Below are 26009 nucleotides of genomic sequence, written 5' to 3' on the forward strand. Positions count from 1 at the left end.
TAGCCCGTACTGTAGACCAATAAGGATGCTGTTCTTGTAAAACACATGGCATAATGTCCCTTACACCGCCCCTGGTGTTCAGAGGCTCGTGTCCGTGCGTTATGGGCACTGGGGAAATGGGCAGGGTAATCAGAGGGATTGATAGCAGTCTTAGCCAATCCAACTCAGGGACACACTAGTTGCACCAATGGCTGAACAGCTGCTACCGACAGTGCACCCGTAGCAATGTTGCAATGCGGGGATTCGATTAATCTCACTCAGACGCCCGAGATATGTGCACCGTTAAAAGTTGATTGTATTTTATTGGTAACCGGGCTGCCTCCCGGGCGTGAGCGAACAGCGAATTCGGGTCAAAACAAAAGTGCTGAAGCACAAGCAAAGTAATGAGTAGGATTTTGTGTTTTCCCATGCTTTTCCCATGCTTTTGATAAAAGCGCTTTATCTTCCTTCCCAATGAAAACTAGATAGAAAATGCGAACATTATTTGATGGAAAACACATGTTTTATGTTTCTGGAGGATGCACCATGCTGCATTGTTGACAAAATGATGGAGCAGGTGCAGATTACTGTTGGATTTGAGAAGGGCACTCCTTCCTCCCCGTTTTTGCACGATGACGTGCCGGGTTGAGCCAACGTAAAATATCTCCCTCAGTGTTGCTATGTCAACTCTTGTAATCTACCCAGTAGCATGAGGTAGGCGAAAATTGCAATCTAATATGTGTGTGTGTGTGTGCGTGAGCGCGTGTGCATGCCAGCCAGAGTAAAGATTAAACAGCAGTAATAATGCCAATTAAAGACAACACTCACACACAGCAATTAGACCTGCTCTGTGTCTGACTGGGCCACCTGCAGAAACACACACACACACACACACACACACACACACACACACACTGTATCTCCCTCCCTCTCTGCATCTCTCTCTGACTGGGTGTGCAGATTTTCCAGCTGTGGGTATTGATTTCCACACATAATGTTTGTCATTGTTTGTGTGTGTGTGTAGTCGGAGGGTAAGGGATCATTGGCTATTATTATGTCATTACAATGTCATTACATTAGTAGGCCTACAGTATGTGAAGCCACACACACACATTATGCTTATCCTCATTAAGTCTGTAGAGCCCAGGTCACCGTGATTGGTACACTGTTATACACAGTATGTGATCTTGAACATAAAACCGTCTTGAAGGATAGAAATGAGTCATCCTTGATGGTTGCTCCGCAGGAGAACCCTACCCAAGTCATCTACTGTCTAAGAAGTTAAAGGGGCTTATGTGCTGTTTATTTGTACTCTTTTATGTATTTTATGTCTGAGGATGCTGTATCAAAGGGAGATTTTTTCCCGGGGTGGTCTTTCAGCAGTGATGACGCAGGATAAAGAAGACCAGCATCAGAAACAGAGGCAGTGGTGCAGAAATAATGGGAGATGCTGCTTTCTCTTTAAGCAAACACTTCTCGGGGCGCGGGAGCACACACACACACACACACACACACACACACACACACACACACACACACACACACACACACACACACACACACACACACACACACACACACACACACACACACACACACACACACACACACACACACACAAATCAGTGTATTAAAGACAAACTGGGATGAAAGAGCCTTAAGGAAAGAACGGAGAGATGATTGAATGGGAGAGAAAAAGCACTACTTCTCAAAATGTTTTGCTCTTTTGTCTATCTCAGGTTGGTGTTATAAGGGAATTATGCAACATAAAGAATGTTATTTATGAATTCTTAATGGTCTAATGAGCTAGTTCAGTGCCAAATAATCCAACAGGGAACAGTCTTATGGTGGCATTTTCACTGTTTAGCATTCGATTTATGAGTTTAGAGCACAGAAAAGTCTATAAGGTACAGCACACAGTAGCAAATCAGCTTTTATACTATGCAGTTACTGTGTCACGTCTACTCCTGCTCCCCCGTTGTATCACCCATCAGGCAGTATTGTTTGTTTTCATGTTTAGACGCTACTCTTGTTTTTGTATTTACTCTATGTTCGTTCCTATTAAACTCACCAACTGCACCTGCTTCCTGACTCCCGGCGTCTTCGGTACATACTGTATCATTAACACCAGAGAAAAAAATTGAATTATGTAAACTCATTCATTCTGAAAATGAATAGAGTTGCATCCTCTTATGAGAAGCATTGAGAGCCAGAAGAGGGAGACAGAAGTAATCTACAGGCAGAATTGGGACCAGAGGAGACCGGAAGGCAAAGGTCAATAGGTAATTTAATAATCAATCAGCTCGCAGAGAATTACAATTGATAGAATTGGAGGCAGAGCCTTCAAATAAAATGCAATGAATACAGTACATTGTGCACACACATGTACGCACGCACGCACGCACTCACACACACATAACACTTCAATCAATAACATTACCAACGTAGTGCATTGAGGGGTTTTGATGTATAAAAAGGTAAACCAAAGCATAAAGATCATAAAAACTCAGACAAAATGGTTATAATAGTATTCTTTACAATGGTGACTGCATACATCCCTGGTGGGCTCTATTCAAGGTAGGGGGGATTAAAAGAGGTGGTAACAGATCAATAAAATCCAGTGTTTTTTTTGTAACATGCAACAATCTATATGATCTAAATATTGTATCTTGTTTAGCTACAAACATACATTTTCTTTAACATGACCTAGAGACAATGGCAGTCAGTGCAATAAGTTAAAGACAAAGTCAATAAATTAAAATCAGATCCCAATCATCATACAGCAAACTCAACCTATTGATTGACTTTCTCCATCTTGGTCCCATTTCTAAAGCACTTGCAACCAATAAAAAGCCTTTAATGTGATTGCTGTGAGGTAATGTGTTGCTAGGGTACTCGTACTCCACACATACATAAGGAAGATAAATTGTTGAATTCAAAATCAGGCAAGCTTTTCTAGCATTAGTTCCTGCTCAATTTACCACTTCTAAATAGTGTTACAACAGTGTGTAAACTCAATTGTTCTGCCGTGAACTTGGCATTGAAAGTAAATTACAACACAGTTTGACTTGAATGATTCTTCCGCAGCACCGGTTCAGTCTAGGTTCCAGGCAGGCTCATACGAAGGTCGGTTTGAGGTCCTCCTTGAAGTTGACCACCGGATGTGTGGAGCGGCAGAGGCTGGTGAAGCCGCCATACTCACTGTCCGAGGAGTCTGAGGAGGAGCTGTCGCTGGAGGGGTATGAGCCGTGTTGCAGGCAGGCGTCGCAGTAGGGACGATGGTAGTAGGAGTGGTCAGCCAAGCTGCTGGAGTCTGAGTCCCAGTAACCATACGAGTCCCTGCCATGGTCTCTGTCTGGCCCTCCCTCACCTCCCCCATCACCATCTGGAGGGCATTTTCGAAGGGGTGGTGGCCGGTGCTCCCGCCTTGAGCCACGCCTCCCGCAGCTGTTTCTTATCCTATGCCACGCCTCTACGCCTTCTTCTCCATCACTGTCGTCGGGGCGGAGAAGATTAGTCTCTGTGGCGACAGGATTGAGCAGAGGTTGTGTTTTTGAGGGGTGCTTGTCTGGTTGAGAGAGCCCCGTGCCCCTCCTCCTTCCCCAACCAGGAGGCTTGGAGCCTGGGTAGTAACAGGGCGGAAGCCCCCCTCTGGGGGAATGGAACGGAGGTCTGCGTTTCCTCATTACGTAGGGGGAGATACTGGGGTAGTGGAAGAGGAGAGGGTGATTGGGGGAATGAGGAGTGCAGAAGGAGAGAGGAGAGAGGACAGAGGGATTGGTTGAGGAGGGCTGAGAGGGTCTCCTGAACCCCCTGCTGTGATTTGGTGAGCGGAGGGCCGTTTCCATAACAGTGTCCACGCTCAGTTCCTGGAGTATCTCCTGCAGCTGCACACTGCTCACAAACCCTGCCTGCCTGACACCTGCCATCCACGGAGATGTGGTATCGCCATGGCAACCTGACGGTTCCGACTGAGCAGGGGCCAAACCCACCAGGGGGAGAGTGGATGAGGAAGTGACATAGTTTGACTGACAGGAGGGTGTGGTTTGTGTCCCCCCCATCTCCCCTGGTGTTCTGACTCCTGTCTTGGAAGAAACAGAGGGCTGAGGGGAGACTGGGAGGTGAGACCTTTCCGCTCCACACTGCTGCTGGGACACAGTCCCCTCAACCTTACAACCCCCTGCCTCTGTCTCCATCTCTGAACCCTGGATGTATGAGCCAAACTCTACACTGCACGGTTTAACACTCACACAATCCCCTGGGGGAAAAGAGAGGGCAGGAGGGGGAGGAGAAGAGAGAGGAGGTAGAGAGAAAGGAGGAGAAGAGAGGGTAGGTTCTGCTACGTCTCTCTGTGGCAGGAGAGTTGGAAAGCAGTCGGACGGCACCACTGTGGTCTGGGTGGAGGAGGAGTGGAGGTTGGTGGTGGAAGAGTCCATTTCCTGATCCTCGTGAGAGTGGGTATTGGACATGAGGCGCAATAGCTTGTCTTTGGCGTTGTTCACCTGCTCCTGCAGACTGTCAATTACAGCATTCTTCTGCCAAATGACAACAACAAACTTTTAAATCCCCTTCAAAACAAAAAACATCAACAACAAGAGTCAGGTTAAAGGCTAACCTAAAGATTGGTGTCGGGTTAAAGGTAATAGGTGAAGTTGGTGATGAGTAGAAGGGTATTCAGAATACAAAGTAAACACGTTTAGGTATATACTGTAGTGTTGAGGGGTCACAGAGATTATTCTGAGTACAGGACCATGTAGGGACCATTTTAATCAGTAAGGAGAGTATTTCACTATCTTTTATAACCGTTAGGGGGCGAGTGAGGGTTAAAGTAATACATAGCCTACACACTGACTACCTCATTGAGGAGCCTCTTCATAGAGTTGTTCTCTCCCAGGAGATAGTAGACTTCATCCTGGCTATAGACAGAGTGGACACTTTTACTGGGGCTGCTGAAGTATTTCGCCATCTGGCTAAGGCTGTTTTGCTCCTCCTCAAACCGACGCCACTGGGTTAACTGGGAAGAGGGGACCAAGAGGGGTGGAAAGGGGAAAGAGGGGAGAGGGGAGAGGAAGAAGGGGATTGTGATGGATAGTCAGATAACTGTCAGACAAATGTGCCAGTCTTTGAGCATACCCTTGAATCTCCAGGTGTGTGTGTTGCTCATTGTTCAAGTACTTCCTTTCTTTCTGTCCAGGATGCATTCCTGTATCATAGCATCAGCTCACCACCAGTTACTTACTGGGGAGTCATTAACTTGTTGGCGGAGGCTGTAGCGTGTTGACTCATGGATCAATGTGTGTGTTTGTATGAGTCACACAGCCTTGTTAACACGCACACACTACGGTGAGGTATGGGAAACACTCATGTAGCCACTCGAAATGGGCCTGTCATAAATGACAGGGGTTTCTGCCCTGTCTGTCTTTGTGTGATGTGTGCCAACTGTCTCTCTCACCTGAGGTACAAACAGCATACAGTTGGTGGCGAGGGTACAGATGAAGATGGCTCCAGCTACCACGCTATAGACCACGTTAGGCCAGGCCTGCAGGAACTGCGACACTGGGACTGCAACCACCGTGGAAAGGGTGACCAGGCTGACAGCAGTCATGATGGTGGGGGACTGGTTGACCGGAGGGAGGCTGACGTTGCTGGTCAGACCAGCCAGGTAGGTCCCATATAGGAGCAGGCTACCCTGGAGAGAGCGCAACACAACCACATAACGTTCATGACATGTTTACCATGACAAACCAACACAAACTCAGAGGAAACAGCTATAATGTGCTCTCATGTTTATCTGAGCCTTTCTCCCAGTTGTATGCTCTACCTTCATCATAGCGAGGAGGATAACCCACAGGTCTGAATAGAGAGAGGAACAGGAGTCCAGCTGAGACAGAGAGTAGGACAATTCTCTCTCCACCACCTTGACCATAGCCCCAATGGACCGAGCACATTTAACCGGGTCGGTTAGACTCCAGGCGGTCAGAATCAGCAGGTCCAGCAGAATCAACAGAGCTACCAAGCCCATCAACTGGATGTCTCTGATGATCTGAAACATGCACACAGAGTTCAGTAATACACCATACAACACACCCACTCTACTACTCACTTCAACCAGAGAGACAGTGAGAGCAGCAGCCTGCTTACCACTCTCTTGTCAGGCACGCGTTGGGTGAATACTCTGTACAGCCGCCATGTTTTCCCCAGGATGGGCCCAAATACCAGAGTGCTGCCGATACAAAACATCCAGATCCTGGCCTAGGATACACCACAATAACATCAGGACATCCCATAATATCACACGGCACGGCACCATTAGACTAATGTGTGTGTGTTCTTACCTGTAGTATAGCTCTCACTCCTCCCCCTTGTAGGTGGGTGCGTTCCTCAAAAGCGAATAGGAATCCACTGCTGTAGGTGAGGACACTCCCACACAGAGTCAGCACATTGAGGTTAGGACTAGACATCTTCACTATCCTGAGACAGAGAGGAACATACACAAAAGTTAGAATGTTCACGTCTGTGTATCGATTTGAGCATGTACATATGCTTTTTTTATTATATAGTTTTAGTTGTTAAATCCAATTAAATCTATTATAATCACACTTTGTAACGCAACAAAATGTGGAAAAAGTCAAGGGAGTTGAATACTTTCTGAAGGCACTTTAGTGTGTTTATGTGTATACCTGTTGTTCTTGAAGCGCAGGGTAAAGAGCAGGAAGCAGAATGCCAGCAGGATGCCACAGGAGAGAATAGTCCAGACCACTGCACAGAGCACCGGGGAGAGAGACTGCCTCTGCAGCTCCACTCCCATCTACAGTAGATGTCAATCACATTTCAATTACATTTCAATTAGAATATCTACACTAATATCTACACTAGTAAATACAGTAACTTTGTGTTTGTGTGTATGTGTTGATCATGTTAAGAGTATTTTATGTGGTTTAGTTGCTATCATTTGCATTCTGGAATGATTGGAGTATGCCCAAAACCTTTTTTTTTTTGTATCGCCTCATAAGTATATTGCATACTAATTTGCAAGCCCAAGGCACAGAAACAGACGACTTTTATGAACCTTTATTAATATGAATTATATCTTTATTAAATCCACCACACAATACAAGAGATAGAGAAAATATATTGTGGCACAAGCTTCTTTAACAAATAAAACTGACACAACACTCAGTGTCCTATTCTAAGAAGAGGTGATAGGTGAACGGTTAAGGTGAGGAGGTTACGTCACTGACAGGAGAGATCACCAACGGCGCTGAGTTGACCCCACCGTTATTCTTTCGGGGGTTGAAGTATGCATAGAGTCTCTCTGCGAAGATGTAACCGGTGAACGAGTAGATATGAGATCTGGAATCCACATCGTAAAAGGACACCTGCCCCCCGTCCCAGTCCACGTACACCCCCACCCTCTGGGGCTTATCGACCAGTGGCAGGGGGACAGGAGGGGTCGTCAGAGCCCAGTATTCAGTCCTGTTCCTCAGACCTACTGTCCAGTAGCCATGTTCAGGGTTTAGGGTATTCCCTCCTTTCTTGTTGACAGATTCTTTCCCCACTCCTATGTCCCACTCTGTCTTCCCCTTCACCTGCACCTCATAGTAGAACCTCCCTGAGGAGAAGCCCTCCCTCCCCAGGACACTGATACCAGGGTAAAACCTCTCGGGGTTGTCAGGGAGGTTCAGCGCTGTATTGCCGTGGGCCACTTGTTTACCGTTGTCAGAGAGGATAAGTTTAGGGTGAGCTGTATCAGGGTCAAGCGTCACATCCACGGCACATTGCTGAGTTCTTGTAAGTTCTGTTTCACATAATCTTTTCACTTCATTCTTCAGTGTCTCATCAAACTGGGATCCAGCTCTCCTCACAGCTCTCCTCACTGTTCCTACGTACACAACACTTTGAACTCTGATGTCGGACCAGTCCTTGGCGGGTGGAGGGGTGCACAGGAATGGGAAGCTATGGATGAGGTGGAGGTGGTCCTCAGTGAGTGAGAGCTGCTTCACACCAGTGCTTCTCCTCTTTAGCTCTGTGATTTCCTGCTCCAGCTCTTTAATGAGCCCTTCAGCCCGACTCTCTGCTGCCTTCTGCTTCTCTTCAATCACCTCAATGAGCTCAGCCTGGCTTCTCTGAATGGAGCGCACCAGAGCAGTGAAGACCTGCAAGCTCTCCCTAATCTCTCTCTCTGCATTTATTTTGCCTGATTGTACTGTGTGTTTGATCTCCTTCACTTTCTGCAGTCGACCCTGAATCATCTGCTGCATTACATCTTCCATATTCCCCAGCTGAGCCCTCCTCTCTCTGCTTTCTTCCTCCAAAGGGACAACATTGTGTTTCTTATGTCTTTTCTCAGTGCAAACCTGACACATGTACGTCTGGTCACTTCTACAGAACAGCTCCACAATTCTGTGGTGCCGCTTACACACTCTGTGCTCTATGTTAATCACAGGCTCAATCAGATTGTGTTTCTTGAAGGTGGCCAGTATATGGTGAGGATCTAGGTGAGTCTCACAGTAAGAGGCCAGACACTCCAGGCAGGACTTCAAGGCCTTGATTTTCCTCCCAGTGCAGACGTCACAGGGCACTTCTCCAGGTTGGGCTGCTTGGGGTTGGTACTGTGTACTAGTAGCAGTAGCCCTAATTTCAACTGACCTTCTGAACTGATCGGCCATCTCAGCTATGAAAGTATTGACTTTGAGCTCAGGTCTTCTGCTGAATTTCTGCTTACACATGGGACACTGGCACGGGCTGGTGATATGCCAGTAGCCATGTATGCAGTCCTTGCAGAAGTTGTGTCCACACGGGGTGGTGATTGGGCTGGTGAACACGTCTAGACAGATGGGGCACAGGAACTGATCCTCGGACAGCAGGCTGCTGGCGGAAGCCATGTCTGGGTCTGGGAAGACATCCAAAAATAAACCACATGGGACTTCATGGAATCAGTTGGCTCTCGACCTTGGAATTTCTTTACTGGAATGTTTTGTTCTAGCTTACAGTAGACCACCGAGCTCTATGCAGTTACAGCACACCCAAATAGCTTTCTCAAAACATGTAGCCAATGGTACCAATCACATGATTTTATATTTCATTCAGAAATATGCATTTATAAACATATGATGAGTAGTCTAATACAGCCCAACAGATAAAGAAATTAAAAGGGACAGTGATGACATCCTCACCTTTCAAATTCAATCTGTCTCTAAATCAAGCCTACTGTATAACACAGTAAATACAATACAATAAAATAAAAAATATATATATAACTGTATTCTTCCCCTTGATTATATTTATAACTGGGCTGGGAGGGACACGTGTTGAAACTTGAATAAACAACCTAACACAACAGACAACACAGCACAAATGAAAGAACCTCCACTCACCTCTGTCTTCAGAAGAACAGCAAGTCAAAGACAATTTATTTTGTACTCCATTAGGCTGTGTAGAGAGATTTGTGAGGGGATTTTTTCATGCTAAAGCACAAAGTTCTCTAGTCGAGTCTCATTTTAGAAGGTGACATTACCATGGCTTGTCCTGGTCCCTTACTGCTAAGCTGAAATGCAGCTGCTCTTAAAGGTACAGTACATGGCTGAATTAACCCTTCACATGACAGGACTCTCTCAGCTGAACCATGTATTATGGTTGCCATGTATCTAATACATTCACACTTCTTGTTCATATTATGTAGGAGTTCACAAAGCTTTTATTGTGCTGTAGCCCAGAAGATTATTTGAGGCCCTGCCCAAATAACAAAAGCCATTGAAAAAAGTATGCACATTTCAGAGTATCCACATAATTTTTTTTTTTTTAAGTATCCACAAGTATCCACATAAATTAGATACAGAGACATATTGGGGCAGGATTAGTAATGAGCTGCATTTTCAGTATGTCATCATACAATCGTGAAGGATATCACAATACAGTCCAGCAAATGTGATTCTAGATTTCCTGGTAAGATACAATATATACTGTACCTTTCTAAATATTCAATATAAATCAATGCATGGAATGTTCAGTTTACTTTAGAATTTAATCGATACGAGTTAAATCTCAATCTGATTGGCTCACATGAGAGATGATCAACGGTGCTGACATTTTGTCAATGCCACAAACCCCAAGGTTGAAGTACGGGTAAAGTTTCTCAGTGAAGGAACAATCGGTAAATGAGTAGATATGAGACTTGGCCTGGGCATTGTAAAAGGAGACCTCACCATCTTCATAGTCCACATAGACCCCCACCTTCTGGGGCTTCTCACTCAGGGAGAGGGGGGTAGGGTCAGTGGTGCAGGCCCTGTAGACGTTCCCTTTCCCCTGCTGGATAGTCCAGAGTCCATTCTCAGGCTTTGCTGCATAAATCGTTCTTTTAATGGACTCTCTGGCCACTCCTACACTCCAGAGAGTATTTCCCTTCACCTGCACCTCGTAGTAGAATCTTCCTGAGGAGTAGCCTTCCTTTCCCAGGATGCTGGCAAAATAGAAGAACCTCTCTGGATTGCCAGGGTAGTTTTGTCGTCTACCGGGATGTCTAAGTTGTTTCACATCTTCAGAGAGAGTGAGATTGGGATGAGCTGTATCAGGGTCCAGAGTTACATCCACTGACCACTGCTGAATAACCTTGAGCTCAGCCTCACACAACCTCTTCAATTCACTCTTCAGTGCGTCTTCAAACTGAGAGCCAGCTCTCTTCACAGCTTTCCTCACCATGCCAACATTCTCAATACTCTGAACCCTGATCGCAGACCAGTCCTTGGTGGGTGGAGAGGTGCACAGGGATGGTGAGCTCTGGAGGAGTTTTAGGTCAGTGATTTCCTGCTCCAGCTCTTTAATGAGCCCTTCAGCCAGCCTTTTAGTTTCCTTTTGCTTTTCCGAAATCACCTCAATGAGTTCAGCCTGGCTTCTTTCAATGGAGCGCATTAAAGCTCTAAAGATCTGACAACTGTTCTCTACCTCTTGCCCTGCATTTATTCCGCTAGATTGTAGACTATTTCTGATCTCAATAACCTTCTGCTGTCTGCCCTGAATCATCTGCTGCACTTCAGCCTTTCCTAACTGTACATTATTCTTTCTGGTTTCCACTTTAAGAGGGAGAGTGTTGTGGGTATTGTAGTCGGTCTTGAACTCCAGACATCTCCCATGCCTCTCACACGTATGTTCTTCAGGATTCTCTACATGCTGTTGTCTCCTCAAGGTTGTGACTCTCTGATTGAGCTCCAGGGGAGTCTCACAGTAAGAGGCCTCAAAAGAAGAATTCACAGCCTTGACCTCCCTCCCAACACAGATATCATGGGACACCTCTCTAGGATAGTCCAGGCATTGGTCCTGGGGGCTTGTGTTATTTACCAGAAATGGATTCCAGAACTCATCAACCATTTTAGATAATTGAGTATTGACTTGTAGCTCAGATATGTTAGGGAATTTCTCCTTGCACTGTGGACACTGGCACAGGACATTGTTTTTCCAGTATTCTCTGATACAATCCATGCAGAAGTTGTGCCCACATGGGGTTGTGACTGGTTTCTTGAGAACCTCCTCACAGATACTGCATATTAACTGCACTTCAGACTGAGGATTGTTAGCGGATGCCATGCCTGGGAACAAACAGAAAGTGAAATCAACTTCCTGAATGAATCAACAATCTGTGTTATCTTGGCATTCACACCAGAATTATGCTTATGTATTTTCTTTTCAATTCTTGAATGCTATCGTTTCTAAACATACATATTAACAAAAATAAACGTCAAACACACTACATAGAAGAGAAGCTACAATAAAATACAACAATTCAAAGGTTTTCTCTCTCTCTTCTTACCTGAGATGATGTGTGTTGTTGAATTATCTTTTTTTCCCTCTTGAATCCCAAAGTAAGACTGAGTTCAGGGGACTGGCAAGTGTTCAGAAAAATGTATAAGGAGAAAGTGTCTTCAGGTCCTCAACATTCAGCTCTGCTGTTTAGTTTCATTTCATCAACAGGCTCCTCCCAACACCATATTGAAAGACTTTGAGCTTTCTTCTCCATCTCTTAAAGGAGCAGATCTTCCTACACTGAGTGTACAAGACATTAAGAACATTCTGTTGGATTCTAGCTTGAAATATACTTATTCATGTTACCATACTAGAACTTATTGATTACTTTACACGTGTAAGGAATGTGTATGTTAGGGGTCAAGGAAGGGTGAACAGGAACTAGGTATGTGGAAAGTTACTGAGTGAGAAAAGAGGAAGTGCATAAAGTTCGTATTCTGTTCATATATGTTACTGTTGAATATGAATGTTCCTAAGGAGGGAGGCAAAGAGCAACAGTCTATTTTCAGTTATTGATCAGGCAGACTAGTTTCTGAGGAAACAGGACCATGAAGGATATGGAACTCAACTCAAGTTGAGGTCAACAGCTGAAGAGAGAAGACACTGCTGGGAGGGGGGCCACAGGTGTCCACCCCAAAGGCTATCTGATTAGAGTCCTATCTCACACACATGCACATTTTCACGCCCACGAGGGCCCTAGTCTTAGGCATGGCCATGACAATACCAGTAAGAGGAAGCTCCTCTGTTTCTGCCTAAATACAGAGAAGGAGTGTCTATCTTAGATAGGAGATGATAGGGGATGACTCCGCCTATTTGGAAGGAATGAAGATGTGCTTGTGGGACTTGTATGTTGTCTTTGCAGCTTTATGACTCAGTGGTTGAATAAACTTGGTTTGAGCTTTTTCTAGTCACCCGTGAGTTTTGTTGCCAATGTTGACAGGATTTGTTTTGTTTTGTTGCCAATGTTGACAGGATTTGTTTTGTTTTGTTGCCAATGTTGACAGGATTTGTTTTGTTTTGTTGCCAATGTTGACAGGATTAACCAATATTTATAGTTGAACTGGAGAGTTCAAATCAGTAGAACAGGAGCCAGCACATAAAAACAAGGTAGGCAAATACTACAAATACTACTGATACTACTCATTCTGACATCTTGAGGAGACGAGATTTGAATACAAATGAAAGGATACAGATCTGGAAAGCCTAAGTTTATTCAGTAGACCTACTGTATATACTACTGATAGACCTAGGGGTTGGGGCCCCTATGGGGGGTTTAGCCACCAGAAGGTTCGACTAGGCACTCTGTCCACCAGAAGATTAGACTAGGGGGTGGAAGTCCCTTAGGAGGGTCGGGGGAAGTGGCCATACCTATGACATGTCTGTTTAATCATTCGTTATCACCTGCATGGTGTATGGAGAAATTGGCATGCTTGTGTACTATTACGATAGATTGTAGAAAAGTAGTCCATGTAGAAGAACAAAGGCAGGAAGTGCATTCGGTGGAGAATAGGAGGTATCCGAGGATATCTGTGCTTCAAGATGAAACATTGTCAGTGAGTGGGAATGTGGATGGTGATAGAAGGTTGCCTGTAGCCTCATCCATGGTTGGAAAAGCAAAAGGATATTAGAACGTTGTTTTAAAGTGATTTGTGTGTATTAGCAGTAACAATAAGGAGAGGTGTTGGTTTGGAGGTGTTGGTCTTACTGGGGCGGGGAACCGTGACAGATTATGTTGAAATAGGAGGACAACTGAGTAAATTTGGTAACGTGTGTTGTCAACAACAGTGATATTTGAGGCGTGACACTGGTATAAGGCATTAGGTCTCCTGTATTCTCCAGTAGTAAATTGTCAGATGCTTCAGTATCGTTTTTTAAAACAAGGTATCAGGTTCGGTGTCCAAATTATTAAGCACCTATACTGTAAGTATTCTCCGGGAAGTGGGTATCACTACCTGGAAAAATAGTTTAAATTGTTGTGTATTAGAGCCGTGGGTGAGGAAATCTAAACACCCTAGACACCGTCGGGAGAAGCGTCTGTTACATCTGCTCCTGCCATGCCCTCTACTGCTCATCCTGTGTCTCCTTGACCTGCCGCCACTCCCCCAGTGCCCTCTCCCTCTCCCTCTGTGTGTGTGATTGTGTGGGCGGAGACAGGTGTGCTGGAGTCAGAGCAGATCCCCACCAGCTGCAACCTGTTCCATAATCAAGACCTCTACAAATACTCCACTTCCACTGCCAGATCGTAATTTCTGCTCAGCCAGTCTACGTTTGTAGCCGTTTGTCACTATTTAGATCCTGTTATCCTGTTGTGCCTGTTTTCCTTGCCTGACACGGTTTTCCGCTCTGCTACAGTTCTGCCCGCTCTGACTCAGGTTCCTGTCTCCAATCTTCATGTCTCCTCATCCTGCTACTCTGCCCTGGATTACCCACTCTACTGCTCCCTTGGATTCCCCTCAGGACCTGCTTACCCTGTCCCAACACCTCTCGCTCCAGCCTCAGCCTCCGCACCTGGTTTCCTGCAACCCGCCCGAGCTTCCCCTGGCCTGCATTCCATCTTCCCCCTGTGTTTCAATAAATATCTTCTTTACTTGATCCTAGTCTCCTCATCTGAGTCTGCTCTTGGGTTTCCCTGTTCCACTCCGCATAACAGCGTCAGAATAATAACTATTGAAATGGCGACCTACGGCCCCGATCCTCTCTTTAAAGGGGGGGCTAGAGGAAAAAAAGTTTAACAAAGCCATAGAGGAGCTGAAAGGGACGCATGAGCAATCTACCAATTTGGCTTGAATATGGGGCATTTTTTGCAAAATGTATCAAATTGGTCAGCTTCCCCGTTGACGGAAAATTTAAATCTAATAAAGAATTCTGAAATGCTATTGTGAGTTGGCACAATAGCATTTTTTGATGTTAGCGTTCTATCAACAGAAAAGCAAAACCGATAGAAACAAAACTAGCAGATGTACTCAGCATCAAAAGGACTGGGTACATGAGTACATTGATAGGATGGAAGATGTATTGGGCAGTAATTTGGCACTAGCAGATCATTTGAATCAAGATGCGGGAATATGTACCTCCGCTTTGCTGGCAGGGTTGAAACCCACCATCAAAACGGCTATTGCAGGGTAAGTGCGACTGCGCAGACATTTTATTCACTGACTAGTGAGCAACAGCAAGCACTCCTGAAAGCGGCCGGAGTTGGGAGTAACGCATAGGTTTATTTGGCCTCTGTGAGGTCCTCAAATTGGCTAAATGTATGGCGGAAAACCATTATGTTCAGTGGATTTACTACCCATGTTGTGTACAATGGGTCCAGTCACAATACCGGGCTCAGTCTTTATGGTAGCTGGGGTAGAACTGATTTTGGGTTTGGATAATCTTTGAAAAATGCAAGGGCAATGGACTATAAAAGATAACAAATTACAATTGGTACGGCCAAACAGTCCTCGCAAGCTCAGAAAAACATTGGGGTTTTAATTTCGTGAGACACTTCATTCCATCTTATTCTGAAATAGCTTTACAGAATTGACAAAAGGGAGGAGGGGTCCTCACGAGAAATTAGAGTGTCGTTAATATTGGAAACAATTGTAATTGTAGAGTTTTAAAAAAGCAATTGTGTCAAGCGCCAGCATTGGGGTTACCAAATCTAAAATGACCTTTTAAATGTTAGTTCATGAGCAAGAAGGGCATTGCAGTGAGATGGTTACGCAAAATCATGGGGTAAAAGAGAGACCAGTCATGTACTGAAGTAAATTGTTAGACTCGGTGGCGAGTACATTAGAAACGCACTGAAAAACCCAGTGCAAACCTGGTACACAGAATGTTTGAACTTTATATGTATTATATAATTTGTCTGAAATACTGGGAAAGAACAGACTCACTTAATGACCTCTGTTCTGACTTTCTGGTGAGGCGTGATCACCCTGAGATTTAAGTACAGTATAATATGTAAATGCTGAAGAATATGAAGAAATATGAAGAAGTGTATTTGCTGTTGTTTTTTTTGTTTTGTTTTTGTCTTTGCTTCAACACAAATCTCACCAGATTGAGTCTGCTGTACGGTCAGGAATTCTCTCTAAAGGTTACCCCTCTAACTCCCTGACCCTGTAACTCTGCGGTGAGATCGCCAAGATGATAGGGGAGGATAAGCCAGTGTGTTGTTAACAACAGTGTGTTGTTATTCTCATTGACATTTGTCTTAGACATTTGTATTAAGGATATTTGGAATGTAATAATTAGTCATGCAGTGAGTAGTTTGTCTGGGTTTCCTGAATGAGAAATGCCCTAAACTGTTGTTTTGGTCTGTCCTCTCTCAAGGTTATGGCAATAGCGACCCCAGACCGTATCTAGATGCATGGAAGGGATTATTCGACCGAGAACAGTGTGAGCCTTACCCCCTCTAACCAGCAGAAGAAATTGCGACAATGGTGTTCACTATGACCCTGTCCTCCACCACTTCTACCTGAGACATGAGTCCGAGTCAGCAAACGGTGTACAGCATCCAGTCGAAGCTATCAATGCCTTTTCTCTCAGGAGCGCAGCATGAGTCCTGACACCGTCCACGTGGAGTGAGCATGGAGAGAGATCATGTCAAAACTTATCTCATGTTGCTGGTGTACTGGTTGGAAAATGGACAAGACAGAAATGGACAATACAGAATGGACTGTAAAGGTTGGTGGTGAGAAATTTGTGTGCTTTGTCTGCTTGGGAAAATCTGATTATTCCCCAGATATTGAAATCGGGGACATTATCAAGGGCCATCCACTTTGACAGGCATGAGTTACATGTGTGCCATTGGGAGGATGAACTGTAAAGCTATCCAAAGAAGAACATGAAGAGACGCCAGACGAATGAGAGCCGGGATGGAGGGGAGTGATCACTGTTCCAGATGAGGGACTGTTGGAAACTGACTAATTGACTTGAGCACGTTTTAGTATGTTTATAACTATATAAGTGGCCTAGCAGTAGTGATCAACGTGTTATGGGTTAGATGGATTGATCTATGTGTAAATGTATTTGTGGCCGGAGGCAAAGTACAAAGGGGGCCTGTCTCTGAGACAGAATGTTTCCATACGGGTGAGATAGGAGTCATATGATAGAGCTAATACTATAGATTGTGAACTATTGCCTTTTAACAGGTCTTATAGCTTCCCTGTTTTAAATTATTGTATTCTCTCTATGTTTTGCATCATGATATTCACTTGAGTATGATAATATATAATAATAATATATGCCATTTAGCAGACGCTTTTATCCAAAGCGACTTACAGTCATGTGTGCATACATTCTACGTATGGGTGGTCCCGGGAATCGAACCCACTACCCTGGCGTTACAAGCGCCATGCTCTACCAACTGTGCTACAGAAGGACCACAAGTATGAATGGGTTGCTTATTCTCAAATAACTCTTTGTGTATGAGTCCGGAAAATTTACAGTGGACTGATGCTAGGTGCAAGAATGTATACTCCCTACTGATAAGAAGACCGGGAGATGTGTGAGGAGTTCAGGACTCGGGATGGGACGATAACACCACCTGCCTAGCCACAGAGATTCATTGTACATACTAGACTCAGGAGGGGGAAGAGTTTGTATTAGTATTATATTAGTCGACTGCACATAGCACGCAAATAGAGGGCGAAGTGAGGATGACATCGCGTGGGAACACCTCCTGTAAACCTGCAGCCTGATGGTGGAAGTCTGCCTATAAGCATGAGGAGGTGTATAGAGCCTTCATTTTTGTGGACCCCAGCAGAATAGTATCCCAAAGGTCTAGAGTCAGGCTAAGGGAGAGTGGAAATCGTCATGTTATCAAACTTTGGTTAGTGCCATAAATTATTATGCATATCTTAACACATTACTAATACTTGTTATATCATTTTGAACCGTATGGAGCTACTATTCAAAAAGGAGGGACTGATATTGATTACTTTACATGTACAAGGAATATGTATGTTCGGGGTCAAGGAAGGGTGAAGAGGAACTAGGTGTGTGGAAAGTTACTGATTGATAGGAGAGATTACGTGGTAGCTTACTCTAGCGTAACTGCGTGGTCTAGAATGGACTACAATTGCATCCCGCAGATAGAAAAAAGCAGGCAGGATAAGAACGTGTTTTAAGGACACGTTCAACCCGATGAATAGTAAGTATTGTTCCTAGAAGTAATGGATATGCCTCTGGTGGCAGGACATTTTATTTTGTTGAAACCAAATAGTTTAGGTTTATTTTTTTATATATATTTTTAACCTTTATTTAACGAGGCAAGTCAGTTAAGAAGAAATTGTTATTTACAATGACAGCCTACACCGGCCAAACCCTCTCGTAACCGGGACGACGCTGGGCCAATTGTGCGCTGCCCTATGAGACTCCCGGTCACGGCTTTAGACCGTTGTGCCACTCGGTCCCCCCAAGTTGATAAAGGACGCCAGGCTACGGAAGCTTCTGCAACGAGCCATCTGTCTGTAAACAATGGCTCGTTGCGGGACGATGCAAAACCTGACCCTGAACCTGCGTGCATGTGTGTGCATGTGTGCATGTTTACTTTACCGTGCTGAGGGTACATAGTCTCTGCAGTATCTCCAGGTCCTCCTGTGTATTGACTCCAGGGTGGATGAGGCAGAGTCCATAGTCACAGTGAGAGCTGCAGTTCAACTCTGGCTCCATGGCTGGACCCACACCGTCAGCCCTCACACACACATCCTGAAGAATAAGATACAGTTGTCATGAACTCTCAGCACACTACAATAATACCTACAGATACTTACACATACACTGAGGGGAGAAATACATACATATCTTTAATACCACGCTTACATGTGTATTATTACACACAAACTCTCTTTCTCCATTCCCATTCTCCCACCAACACCACGTTGTTTCAATATACAGGAACGCAGAAGTTGAGATAGAACAACTATACCCAAGTCTCTCCTATTCACTCCACAGAGCACAGGATTACTGCTCAGCACTCACCACAGGGTGGCGCCATTATGAATATTCCCAGTGAACAGAAGTGGTTTTAGCAGGGGCCTGTGACACTGCTCATGAAAAACAGATAGTGAACTTGGAGTGGGGAAAATATAAAAACATAAGATTCATATATCAGTGTGACAGAATAATGACACAACTATTCCAGTCTCGTGACTAAGGTTAATAAGGGCAGACTGGACAAACAATTCCCACAGAAACTGCAAGAAAGCTACAGGGAAAGACAATGCTTAGAAGGCGACAGCGAGGTCTGACCAAACCCAAAAGAGCGCAGGATCTGGCCAATTTGAGAGGAAGCTTGCAAGCTTCTGCTTGTCCTCAGTCTCCGCAAGACAGCACAGAGCTGAACAACACAATACATGACCACACTTTAGACCAAATCATCTAGATTTAGTGTGTGTGTGTGTGTGTGTGTGTGTGTGTGTGTGTGTGTGTGTGTGTGTGTGTGTGTGTGTGTGTGTGTGTGTGTGTGTGTGTGTGTGTGTGTGTGTGTGTGTGTGTGTGTGTGTGTGTGTGTGTGTGTGTGTGTGTGTGTGTGTGTGGGTGGGTTGGTTGGTTCTTCTATGCTTGTGGGAACCTAAAATCCCCCAAGTCCCCACAAAGGTAGTAAAACAAGAAAAAGTCTCCCTCATGGGGACATTTCCGGCATCTCCTTGAGGACAAAGAATATTTTAAGTTTAGGGTTATAATTAGGGTTAGGGTAAGAGGTTAGGTTTACAGTTAGGGTTATAATTAGGGTTAGGATAAGAGGTTAGGTTTACAGTTAGGGTTATAATTAGGGTTAGGGTAAGAGGTTAGGTTTACAGTTAGGGTTATTATTAAAGTTAGGGAGTATATTGAGTGTATTTATTGTGTACTAATTTCACGGTAATATCATAATGTTCTTTGTTTTATTTTTATTTTTTCATACAGGTTTTTCTCATTGAGATAACATCTATTTTCCAAGAGAGACCTGGTCCAATAGCAGCAGGGGGAACAACGTTTCAGACAAAACAACTTACATACACTAACACAACATTAAACAAAACTTAAAACACACATACAGTACAACAAAAACATTTTACGTAAAAAACACTAAAGTCTTGACTAAAAACAGCTGTCCTAAAGACAATTACAATCTTCTATGATATATACATCGATCAAGATCATCAAATTTTAAAATGTTCAAGAGAAATTCCAGGACCAAGGAGCTAAGTAACTAAAACTATTTCTACCATGACCTGTTCTAATTTTTGGTACTGTTAGAAGAAAATGAGAATGGGACCGTAACTGATATTTATTTACCGACCTGACTAAAAAATAACAGAGATAAATCAGTGTATACCAGTGTTTAAGCCTACGCAAGGTCAATGACGACCAGCCAACAGCGCCGTAGAGATCACAATGATGTGTTAGATGATTTTGATTTGTAATGAACCTGACTGCATGATACATTGAATCAAGTGCTCTCAGGGTAGTGGTTGAGGCCTGCATATATATAACATCACTACAATCTAAAAGTGCCAGTAATGTACATCGCACCAGCTCCTTCCCGGCCTCCAAAGAAAAACAAGCCTTATGCCGGTAATTAAAACCTATTCTCAGCTTGAGCTTCCTTATCAAGTTCTCTACATGCACAGTGAAGCTCAACTTACCATCAACCCACACACCCAACTATTTGTACACTTTAACTTGCTCTATAGTATGTCCAGTCAATGTAGCAATGACATGATTAGTAACGTGCCTGGCATTTGAAAAAGCTAAAGATAAACTACTACCACTTGAATAAAGAACAGTATCATCATAAAAATGAACATCTACTGTTTCAATAAGATCCCAAATGTTGTTGATATACAAAATGAACAAGAGTGGGCCCAAAATAGAACCTTGCGGAACATCTGAGCACACCTCTATAGACTCAGATTTACAACCATCCGCCATTACACATTGTGAACGATTTGATAGGTAATTTATAAACCAATCTAGAGCATGACCAGTAATTCCACAACATTTTAACCTTTGCACTAACACAGCATGGTCCACAGTGTCAAAAGCCTTCGACAAATCAATAAAGACAGACACACAATGTAACTTCTTATCAAGAGCACAGTGGATGTCATTTAAAACCTTCAATGTTGCTGAAACAGTACTGTGGACAGTACTAAGGACTCCAGTACCTTAGACAGTGCAGATAATTTTGATATGGGCCGATAGTTGTCAAGTAGCGAAGGGTCTCCACCTTTCAGGAGAGGCAGTACAAAAGCAGATTTCCATAACTTGGGAATTTCCTTAACATCAAACGTGAGGTTAAAAATACATGTTAAGGGGGAGCAATAATGTCTGCAGCTAGGTGTAGGAAGCGAGGTCTAGTTCATCAGGGCCAGAGGATTTTTTCCCCATCAATTTCTTTCAGGGCTTTACACACTTCTGAAACAGAGAAGGATGAAAAGGAGAACCTGGTAAAGGAGTGCACAGAGGTGTCAGGTAAATTCATAGGGGGCTCAATTATACCTTTGACCTTTTCAAATAAACTGCCTGCATCTAAAAAAAAATGCTGATTCAAGGCTTTCAGAATGGAGGTTCTCTCAGTTACAATCTGTGTCGACCAACAATTGTTTGGGAAGCTGTGTATCTTTTTTGCACTCCAAACCTTTCACTACTTGCCAGATTTTGGGTGGATTATTTAAATTAGGTGAAGTAGATTTCAAGCAGTGGTCTGCTTTCAATTTACGGATCATAGCCACACCCATATTTCAAAGATGTTTTAACAGCCATCCAATCATCTGCCAAATCAGTCCCTCTTGTTTTAGCCCACATAGCATTTTGTTCCCTTATGATTTTTGTAAGTTCCTTAGTAAACCAAGGGTTCTCTCTGCCCTTAATCCTGAATTTTTTTAAAGGGGCCTATTGCATACATCCTGGAATGCGTTGTGGAAGTAAGAAAAGGCTAGTTCAACATCAGGGATTAATTCCATTATATTCCATTCAATGCTAGATACATCATGTAAAAAACCTTGAATATCAAACCGCTTCCAGTTTCTTTTCGTAATGACACGGTGAGATTTTTTAGGATTTTTACCATCTCTCACACAGGCAATAGCACAGTGATCACTTATGTCATTTGCAAAAATACCAGAAGCATTAAAATGATGAGGAGTATTGGTTAAGATCAAATCAATCAAAGAGGATTTCAGAGGATATTTTATATTCAACATAGTTACACTGTTGACAATCTGAGTGAGATTATAGGTATTGCATAGAATGTTGAGTTGATCAGAGCTTTTGTGACCTGCCTGGAAACCATAAATGTTAATGACCTTGACAGGTAATTACAGGGTAAGTCAGTGGTTCTGCATATAAATGAGCTGTCTAGTCCCTGACAAATAAACAACAAATACATTCATAAATCACAATGTACAGCACCTAGAAGCACTATAGGTTTATATCGTGCATTTTTAAGAGGTTGCATCTGGGTTGCATTGCCTGGCTACCCAAACTCCTCGCTCCGGCCAAACGCTACGCAACAGACACACGTCCGTTAGTTTCTTCTCCACAATAAGTCTGGATCTGAGTACTAGAATGACAATTTTAGACCGTCTGATTGGTCCCATAAACCTGTGGGTTGGGCCGAGCCAGAACACATGTGGGTAAAGCGGTGTTTTTTGAAAATGTGTCATTGGCTTTGATACTCTGATTGGTTAGAGATGATCCAATCGCTGATGACTTTGTTTTGTACAACACCCCTCATTTTGACATCACCACAAATGACTTCAATGATGGCAGTCTCAGACTGAAGTATGTAGCGAACGATAGAGCAGTGAGAAAGTTCTGTTTGAGTCGTTAGGCAATGAGTTGCACTGACATGTCGCTGATATAATTATGTACCATCGACCATGACATCATACAATGTTTCGATCTGTCTTCTACGTTACCATTTTAATAACCACACTGACTCATGAGCTACATGTATATGTACGTCTATCTGTCTGTCATATTTTGTGTATAGAGAGCTTACGTGTGTGTGTGTGTGTGTGTGTGTGTGTGTGTGTGTGTGTGTGTGTGTGTGTGTGTGTGTGTGTGTGTGTGTGTGTGTGTGTGTGTGTGTGTGTGTGTGTGTGTGTGTGTGTGTGTGTGTGTGTGTGTGTGTGTTTCGGTCTATTTGTCCGTTCGCTTGTCTGTTTGTCTGCCCTTCTTTACCTGGGTCTAAATGAATGTGTTTATGTGTGCTCAGTAGTACTGTATGTGTGTGTGTGTGTGTGTGTGTGTGTGTGTGTGTGTGTGTGTGTGTGTGTGTGTGTGTGTGTGTGTGTGTGTGTGTGTGTGTGTGTGTGTGTGTGTGTGTGTGTGTGTGTGTGTGTGTGTGTTTCGGTCTATTTGTCCGTTCGCTTGTCTGTTTGTCTGCCCTTCTTTACCTGGGTCTAAATGAATGTGTTTATGTGTGCTCAGTAGTACTGTATGTGTGTGTGTGTGTGTGTGTGTGTGTGTGTGTGTGTGTGTGTGTGTGTGTGTGTGTGTGTGTGTGTGTGTGTGTGTGTGTGTGTGTGTGTGTGTGTGTGTGTGTGTGTGTGTGTGTGTGTGTCACACCATGTCACTGTCTGTGGGTTGACTAAGATATGCCCAGGGCTGTAACCTTCTCACAGTATCAGTAGTCGCAGGCTGATGACAGAGCACTTTCACTACGGTGTGCCTTTGATTGGTCTTAATCCGAGGTCTTTGTTTTTCAATCTCAGTGGTTAAATAAGTTATTGAGTAGAACAAGGATGATCAGCATTTAGATGCTTCCTCGCTAGTAAACAACTCTGAGAAGCTACCAGTTTAAGACACAAGTTACTATAATGCTACTGAAGCCTGCAGGCCTACAAACACCCATACCTTGTATCAAAGAGCATATGTATCTTTTCAGGAGAAAATCTTCAGTAATAGCTATTTAATTAAGTCGTACGTAGGCCTGTTAGGATGACACAAGTTGTAATTGTCTTGTCAAAATGAACAATGACTTCTTCCGTTTCTTTTCTGGGGGTCTGGGAAATGTCTGTAGTTTCCTTCCTCGTATCCTTTCGTCATTGTCCCAGTTTAGATCACAGCTTCATGGATTCCTGCAGGCACAACCGGACTAGAAAGGCTTTTACACAGTTTTTTCAAAATCCTCTTCACCGGTTTCAACCACATTGAAACATGTGCCAACAAAGGTCAGTCAACACTTAGCCACAGGGGTCAGCGTGAGCACCGAGCATGAGGCGTGTTCCCGTCCCCGGCAGCATGTTGACGGACATATTTTGACAGTGCATGATGGTTATAATGTGTGTTTGTCTCTACATGTGTCCTCTAAACTCATGTGGCCTTAACCACAAGTAATTCCTGAGCTACCTGTGCCCGTAGGCGGAGAAGACAACTTTACTGTAAAAGCTTATAGTTAGCCTATTTTCTGACAACTTTCACTTGTGGCCTCACTATCTACTCCGTTCACCTGAGAGATTATGTGGTATCAAGATCAGTCAGGGACCAATTACCAGTAGGATTGCCATGGATAGGTGTAACCCTGTGGCTTTGACCCTCCTGTTGTCCACCCAGTACCACATTCAATTGTTTTTAATCCATTCATTGTCCCTGTCAGTTTGCCTGGCCCAATCCCCTCTTTCCCTTTTAAGATTAGAGGGGTGGCGTGGGGAGCAGCGGGTGAACTGCAAGCGGTCAGCAAGGCTGGACAAAGCACGACCAGTGTTCTGCAGGAGCAATATTGAAACATTCCACCTCACACTGTAATCCGTTTAGCAATTTATTCTAAGATGCTCAAATCAAGTGTAAGAATGCAGTTATTGGCATAGCTGGCCCTTGCCTCAAGCCAGTGGCTAGACATAGTATACTAGCCACATGGTTCGCACTCCATATGAGGCTCTTAAGAACTATCCCTATAACTTTCTCTTCTATGAGATTTTTGCCAATTATTATTTTCCTACATTGGTTTGTAACTTTCCTTCTTGACATGCATATGCAGAGTGAGTTACCTCACTCTAGCTTGTTTCTGCTTGGAGATATTGAAAGTGATACAGCTGTCGTGTGTTACATTCATCCCTTGTCTCCCCTATTAAACTTTAAATAAAAGCCTAAATGTGTTGTAGTTTAAACTGCTTGAACATCAGCATGTTTTCAAACTGACTGCTTTGTCTTTCATGCCAAAACATATTTAAAGCTCAACTAAAAACAATGAATCAAAAGATCGAATTGAACTTGACTATAACCTACAGGGTTCAAGTCCTAACTTTCACTCTCAAAGGCCTGCTAACTCAATGAATGGTCGTGTCTACTTTATTCCACATGCACTGGTTTATCATAGGTTATCATGAAAAACATTTAAAATCACTTTTAATTTTCAAAATATGTCATTTTAACGCACATCTTAATCAATCGTTATTGTATTAACACATCTGTGTCGGTATTTTGAAATAGCAATAGCACGATACTCATAAATAGCATCCTCAGAATAGCAGCTAATTTCGGCGTTAAATGGCTATGATTCCTCCTCACGATAATACCGCATCAATCATATGAACAGAGGTATCTGAGAAGCGACGAAACACAGCAGCAGACCAACCTGACGGAGTCACTAAATAACCAGTGAGGGATGTCAGAGGGGTGCGTGGAGAGTCCCTCCGCCTAGCCGCTGTCCTCGCACCATCGCTGGAGTCTCACGAAGTGAAACAAACTGTCCTGGAAAGTTAACTCCACGACTGGGACCTATAGTAAAACCATTCCAAAAATCCAACCAAAAGAAAAATAATCCTTTTTATGACAACTGAGAACTCTCCAAAGTATGCCAAAATGTTGCCTGGTGTCAGGGAGAAAAAGTATAGTCTGCAACAAGTTTTCATGAGCAGGGTAGATAGAGTGGGAAGATTGAGGGAAATGTGTGTGTGTGTGTGTGTGTGTGTGTGTTTCGCTGTAATTAATTAGCGGGTAGCGAGCTGCGGAAGTTTCAGGCTTTTGTTTTCACGTGCACAAATACAGTGAAATGCCTTTCTTGCTTGCTCTTTCCTGACAATGCAGTAATCAATATCACTACTACTATAAAAAAATGTAAAAAGTAACGAAGAACAAAAATACACGAGAAATAGAAATAAGAACAAGAAAAAGTACAGTAAGTAAAGTACAGCACAGTATATACAGGGTCAGTGCCAATACCATATTTACAATATGCTGGGATACTGGAATGATAGGATTAAATATGTGTAGGGCTAAAGAGACTTGGCATAAAGATAAATTAAAAGGAGCAGCAG

At 43.6% G+C, this 26009-nt stretch overlaps 3 protein-coding genes across 3 annotated transcripts; all 3 read right to left on the reverse strand.

The window, feature by feature from the left end:
* Nucleotides 1–2246: 2246 nt before the first annotated feature.
* On the reverse strand, nucleotides 2247–25653 carry LOC118386198 (probable G-protein coupled receptor 156). The gene is made up of 9 exons (XM_035773724.1): nucleotides 25328–25653; nucleotides 18316–18468; nucleotides 6660–6787; nucleotides 6315–6450; nucleotides 6121–6231; nucleotides 5801–6022; nucleotides 5432–5668; nucleotides 4835–4993; nucleotides 2247–4514 (listed from the first exon to the last, which is right to left on the reverse strand). Exons 2-9 carry the CDS (start codon nucleotides 18430–18432, stop codon nucleotides 3096–3098), a joined length of 2529 nt encoding a protein of 842 aa, XP_035629617.1. The 5' UTR covers nucleotides 18433–18468; nucleotides 25328–25653; the 3' UTR covers nucleotides 2247–3095.
* On the reverse strand, nucleotides 7036–9980 carry LOC127905935 (zinc-binding protein A33-like). The gene is made up of 2 exons (XM_035773727.2): nucleotides 9357–9980; nucleotides 7036–8872 (listed from the first exon to the last, which is right to left on the reverse strand). The coding sequence occupies exon 2, from the start codon at nucleotides 8862–8864 to the stop codon at nucleotides 7194–7196; it is 1671 nt and encodes a 556-aa protein (XP_035629620.1). The 5' UTR covers nucleotides 8865–8872; nucleotides 9357–9980; the 3' UTR covers nucleotides 7036–7193.
* LOC127905936 (E3 ubiquitin-protein ligase TRIM39-like) lies at nucleotides 9031–11945 on the reverse strand. The gene is made up of 2 exons (XM_052522343.1): nucleotides 11783–11945; nucleotides 9031–11561 (listed from the first exon to the last, which is right to left on the reverse strand). Exon 2 carries the CDS (start codon nucleotides 11557–11559, stop codon nucleotides 10024–10026), a length of 1536 nt encoding a protein of 511 aa, XP_052378303.1. The 5' UTR covers nucleotides 11560–11561; nucleotides 11783–11945; the 3' UTR covers nucleotides 9031–10023.
* Nucleotides 25654–26009: the final 356 nt, after the last annotated feature.

Source organism: Oncorhynchus keta, chromosome 7 (assembly GCF_023373465.1).
Source record: "Oncorhynchus keta strain PuntledgeMale-10-30-2019 chromosome 7, Oket_V2, whole genome shotgun sequence".
Classification (NCBI taxonomy): domain Eukaryota; kingdom Metazoa; phylum Chordata; class Actinopteri; order Salmoniformes; family Salmonidae; genus Oncorhynchus; species Oncorhynchus keta.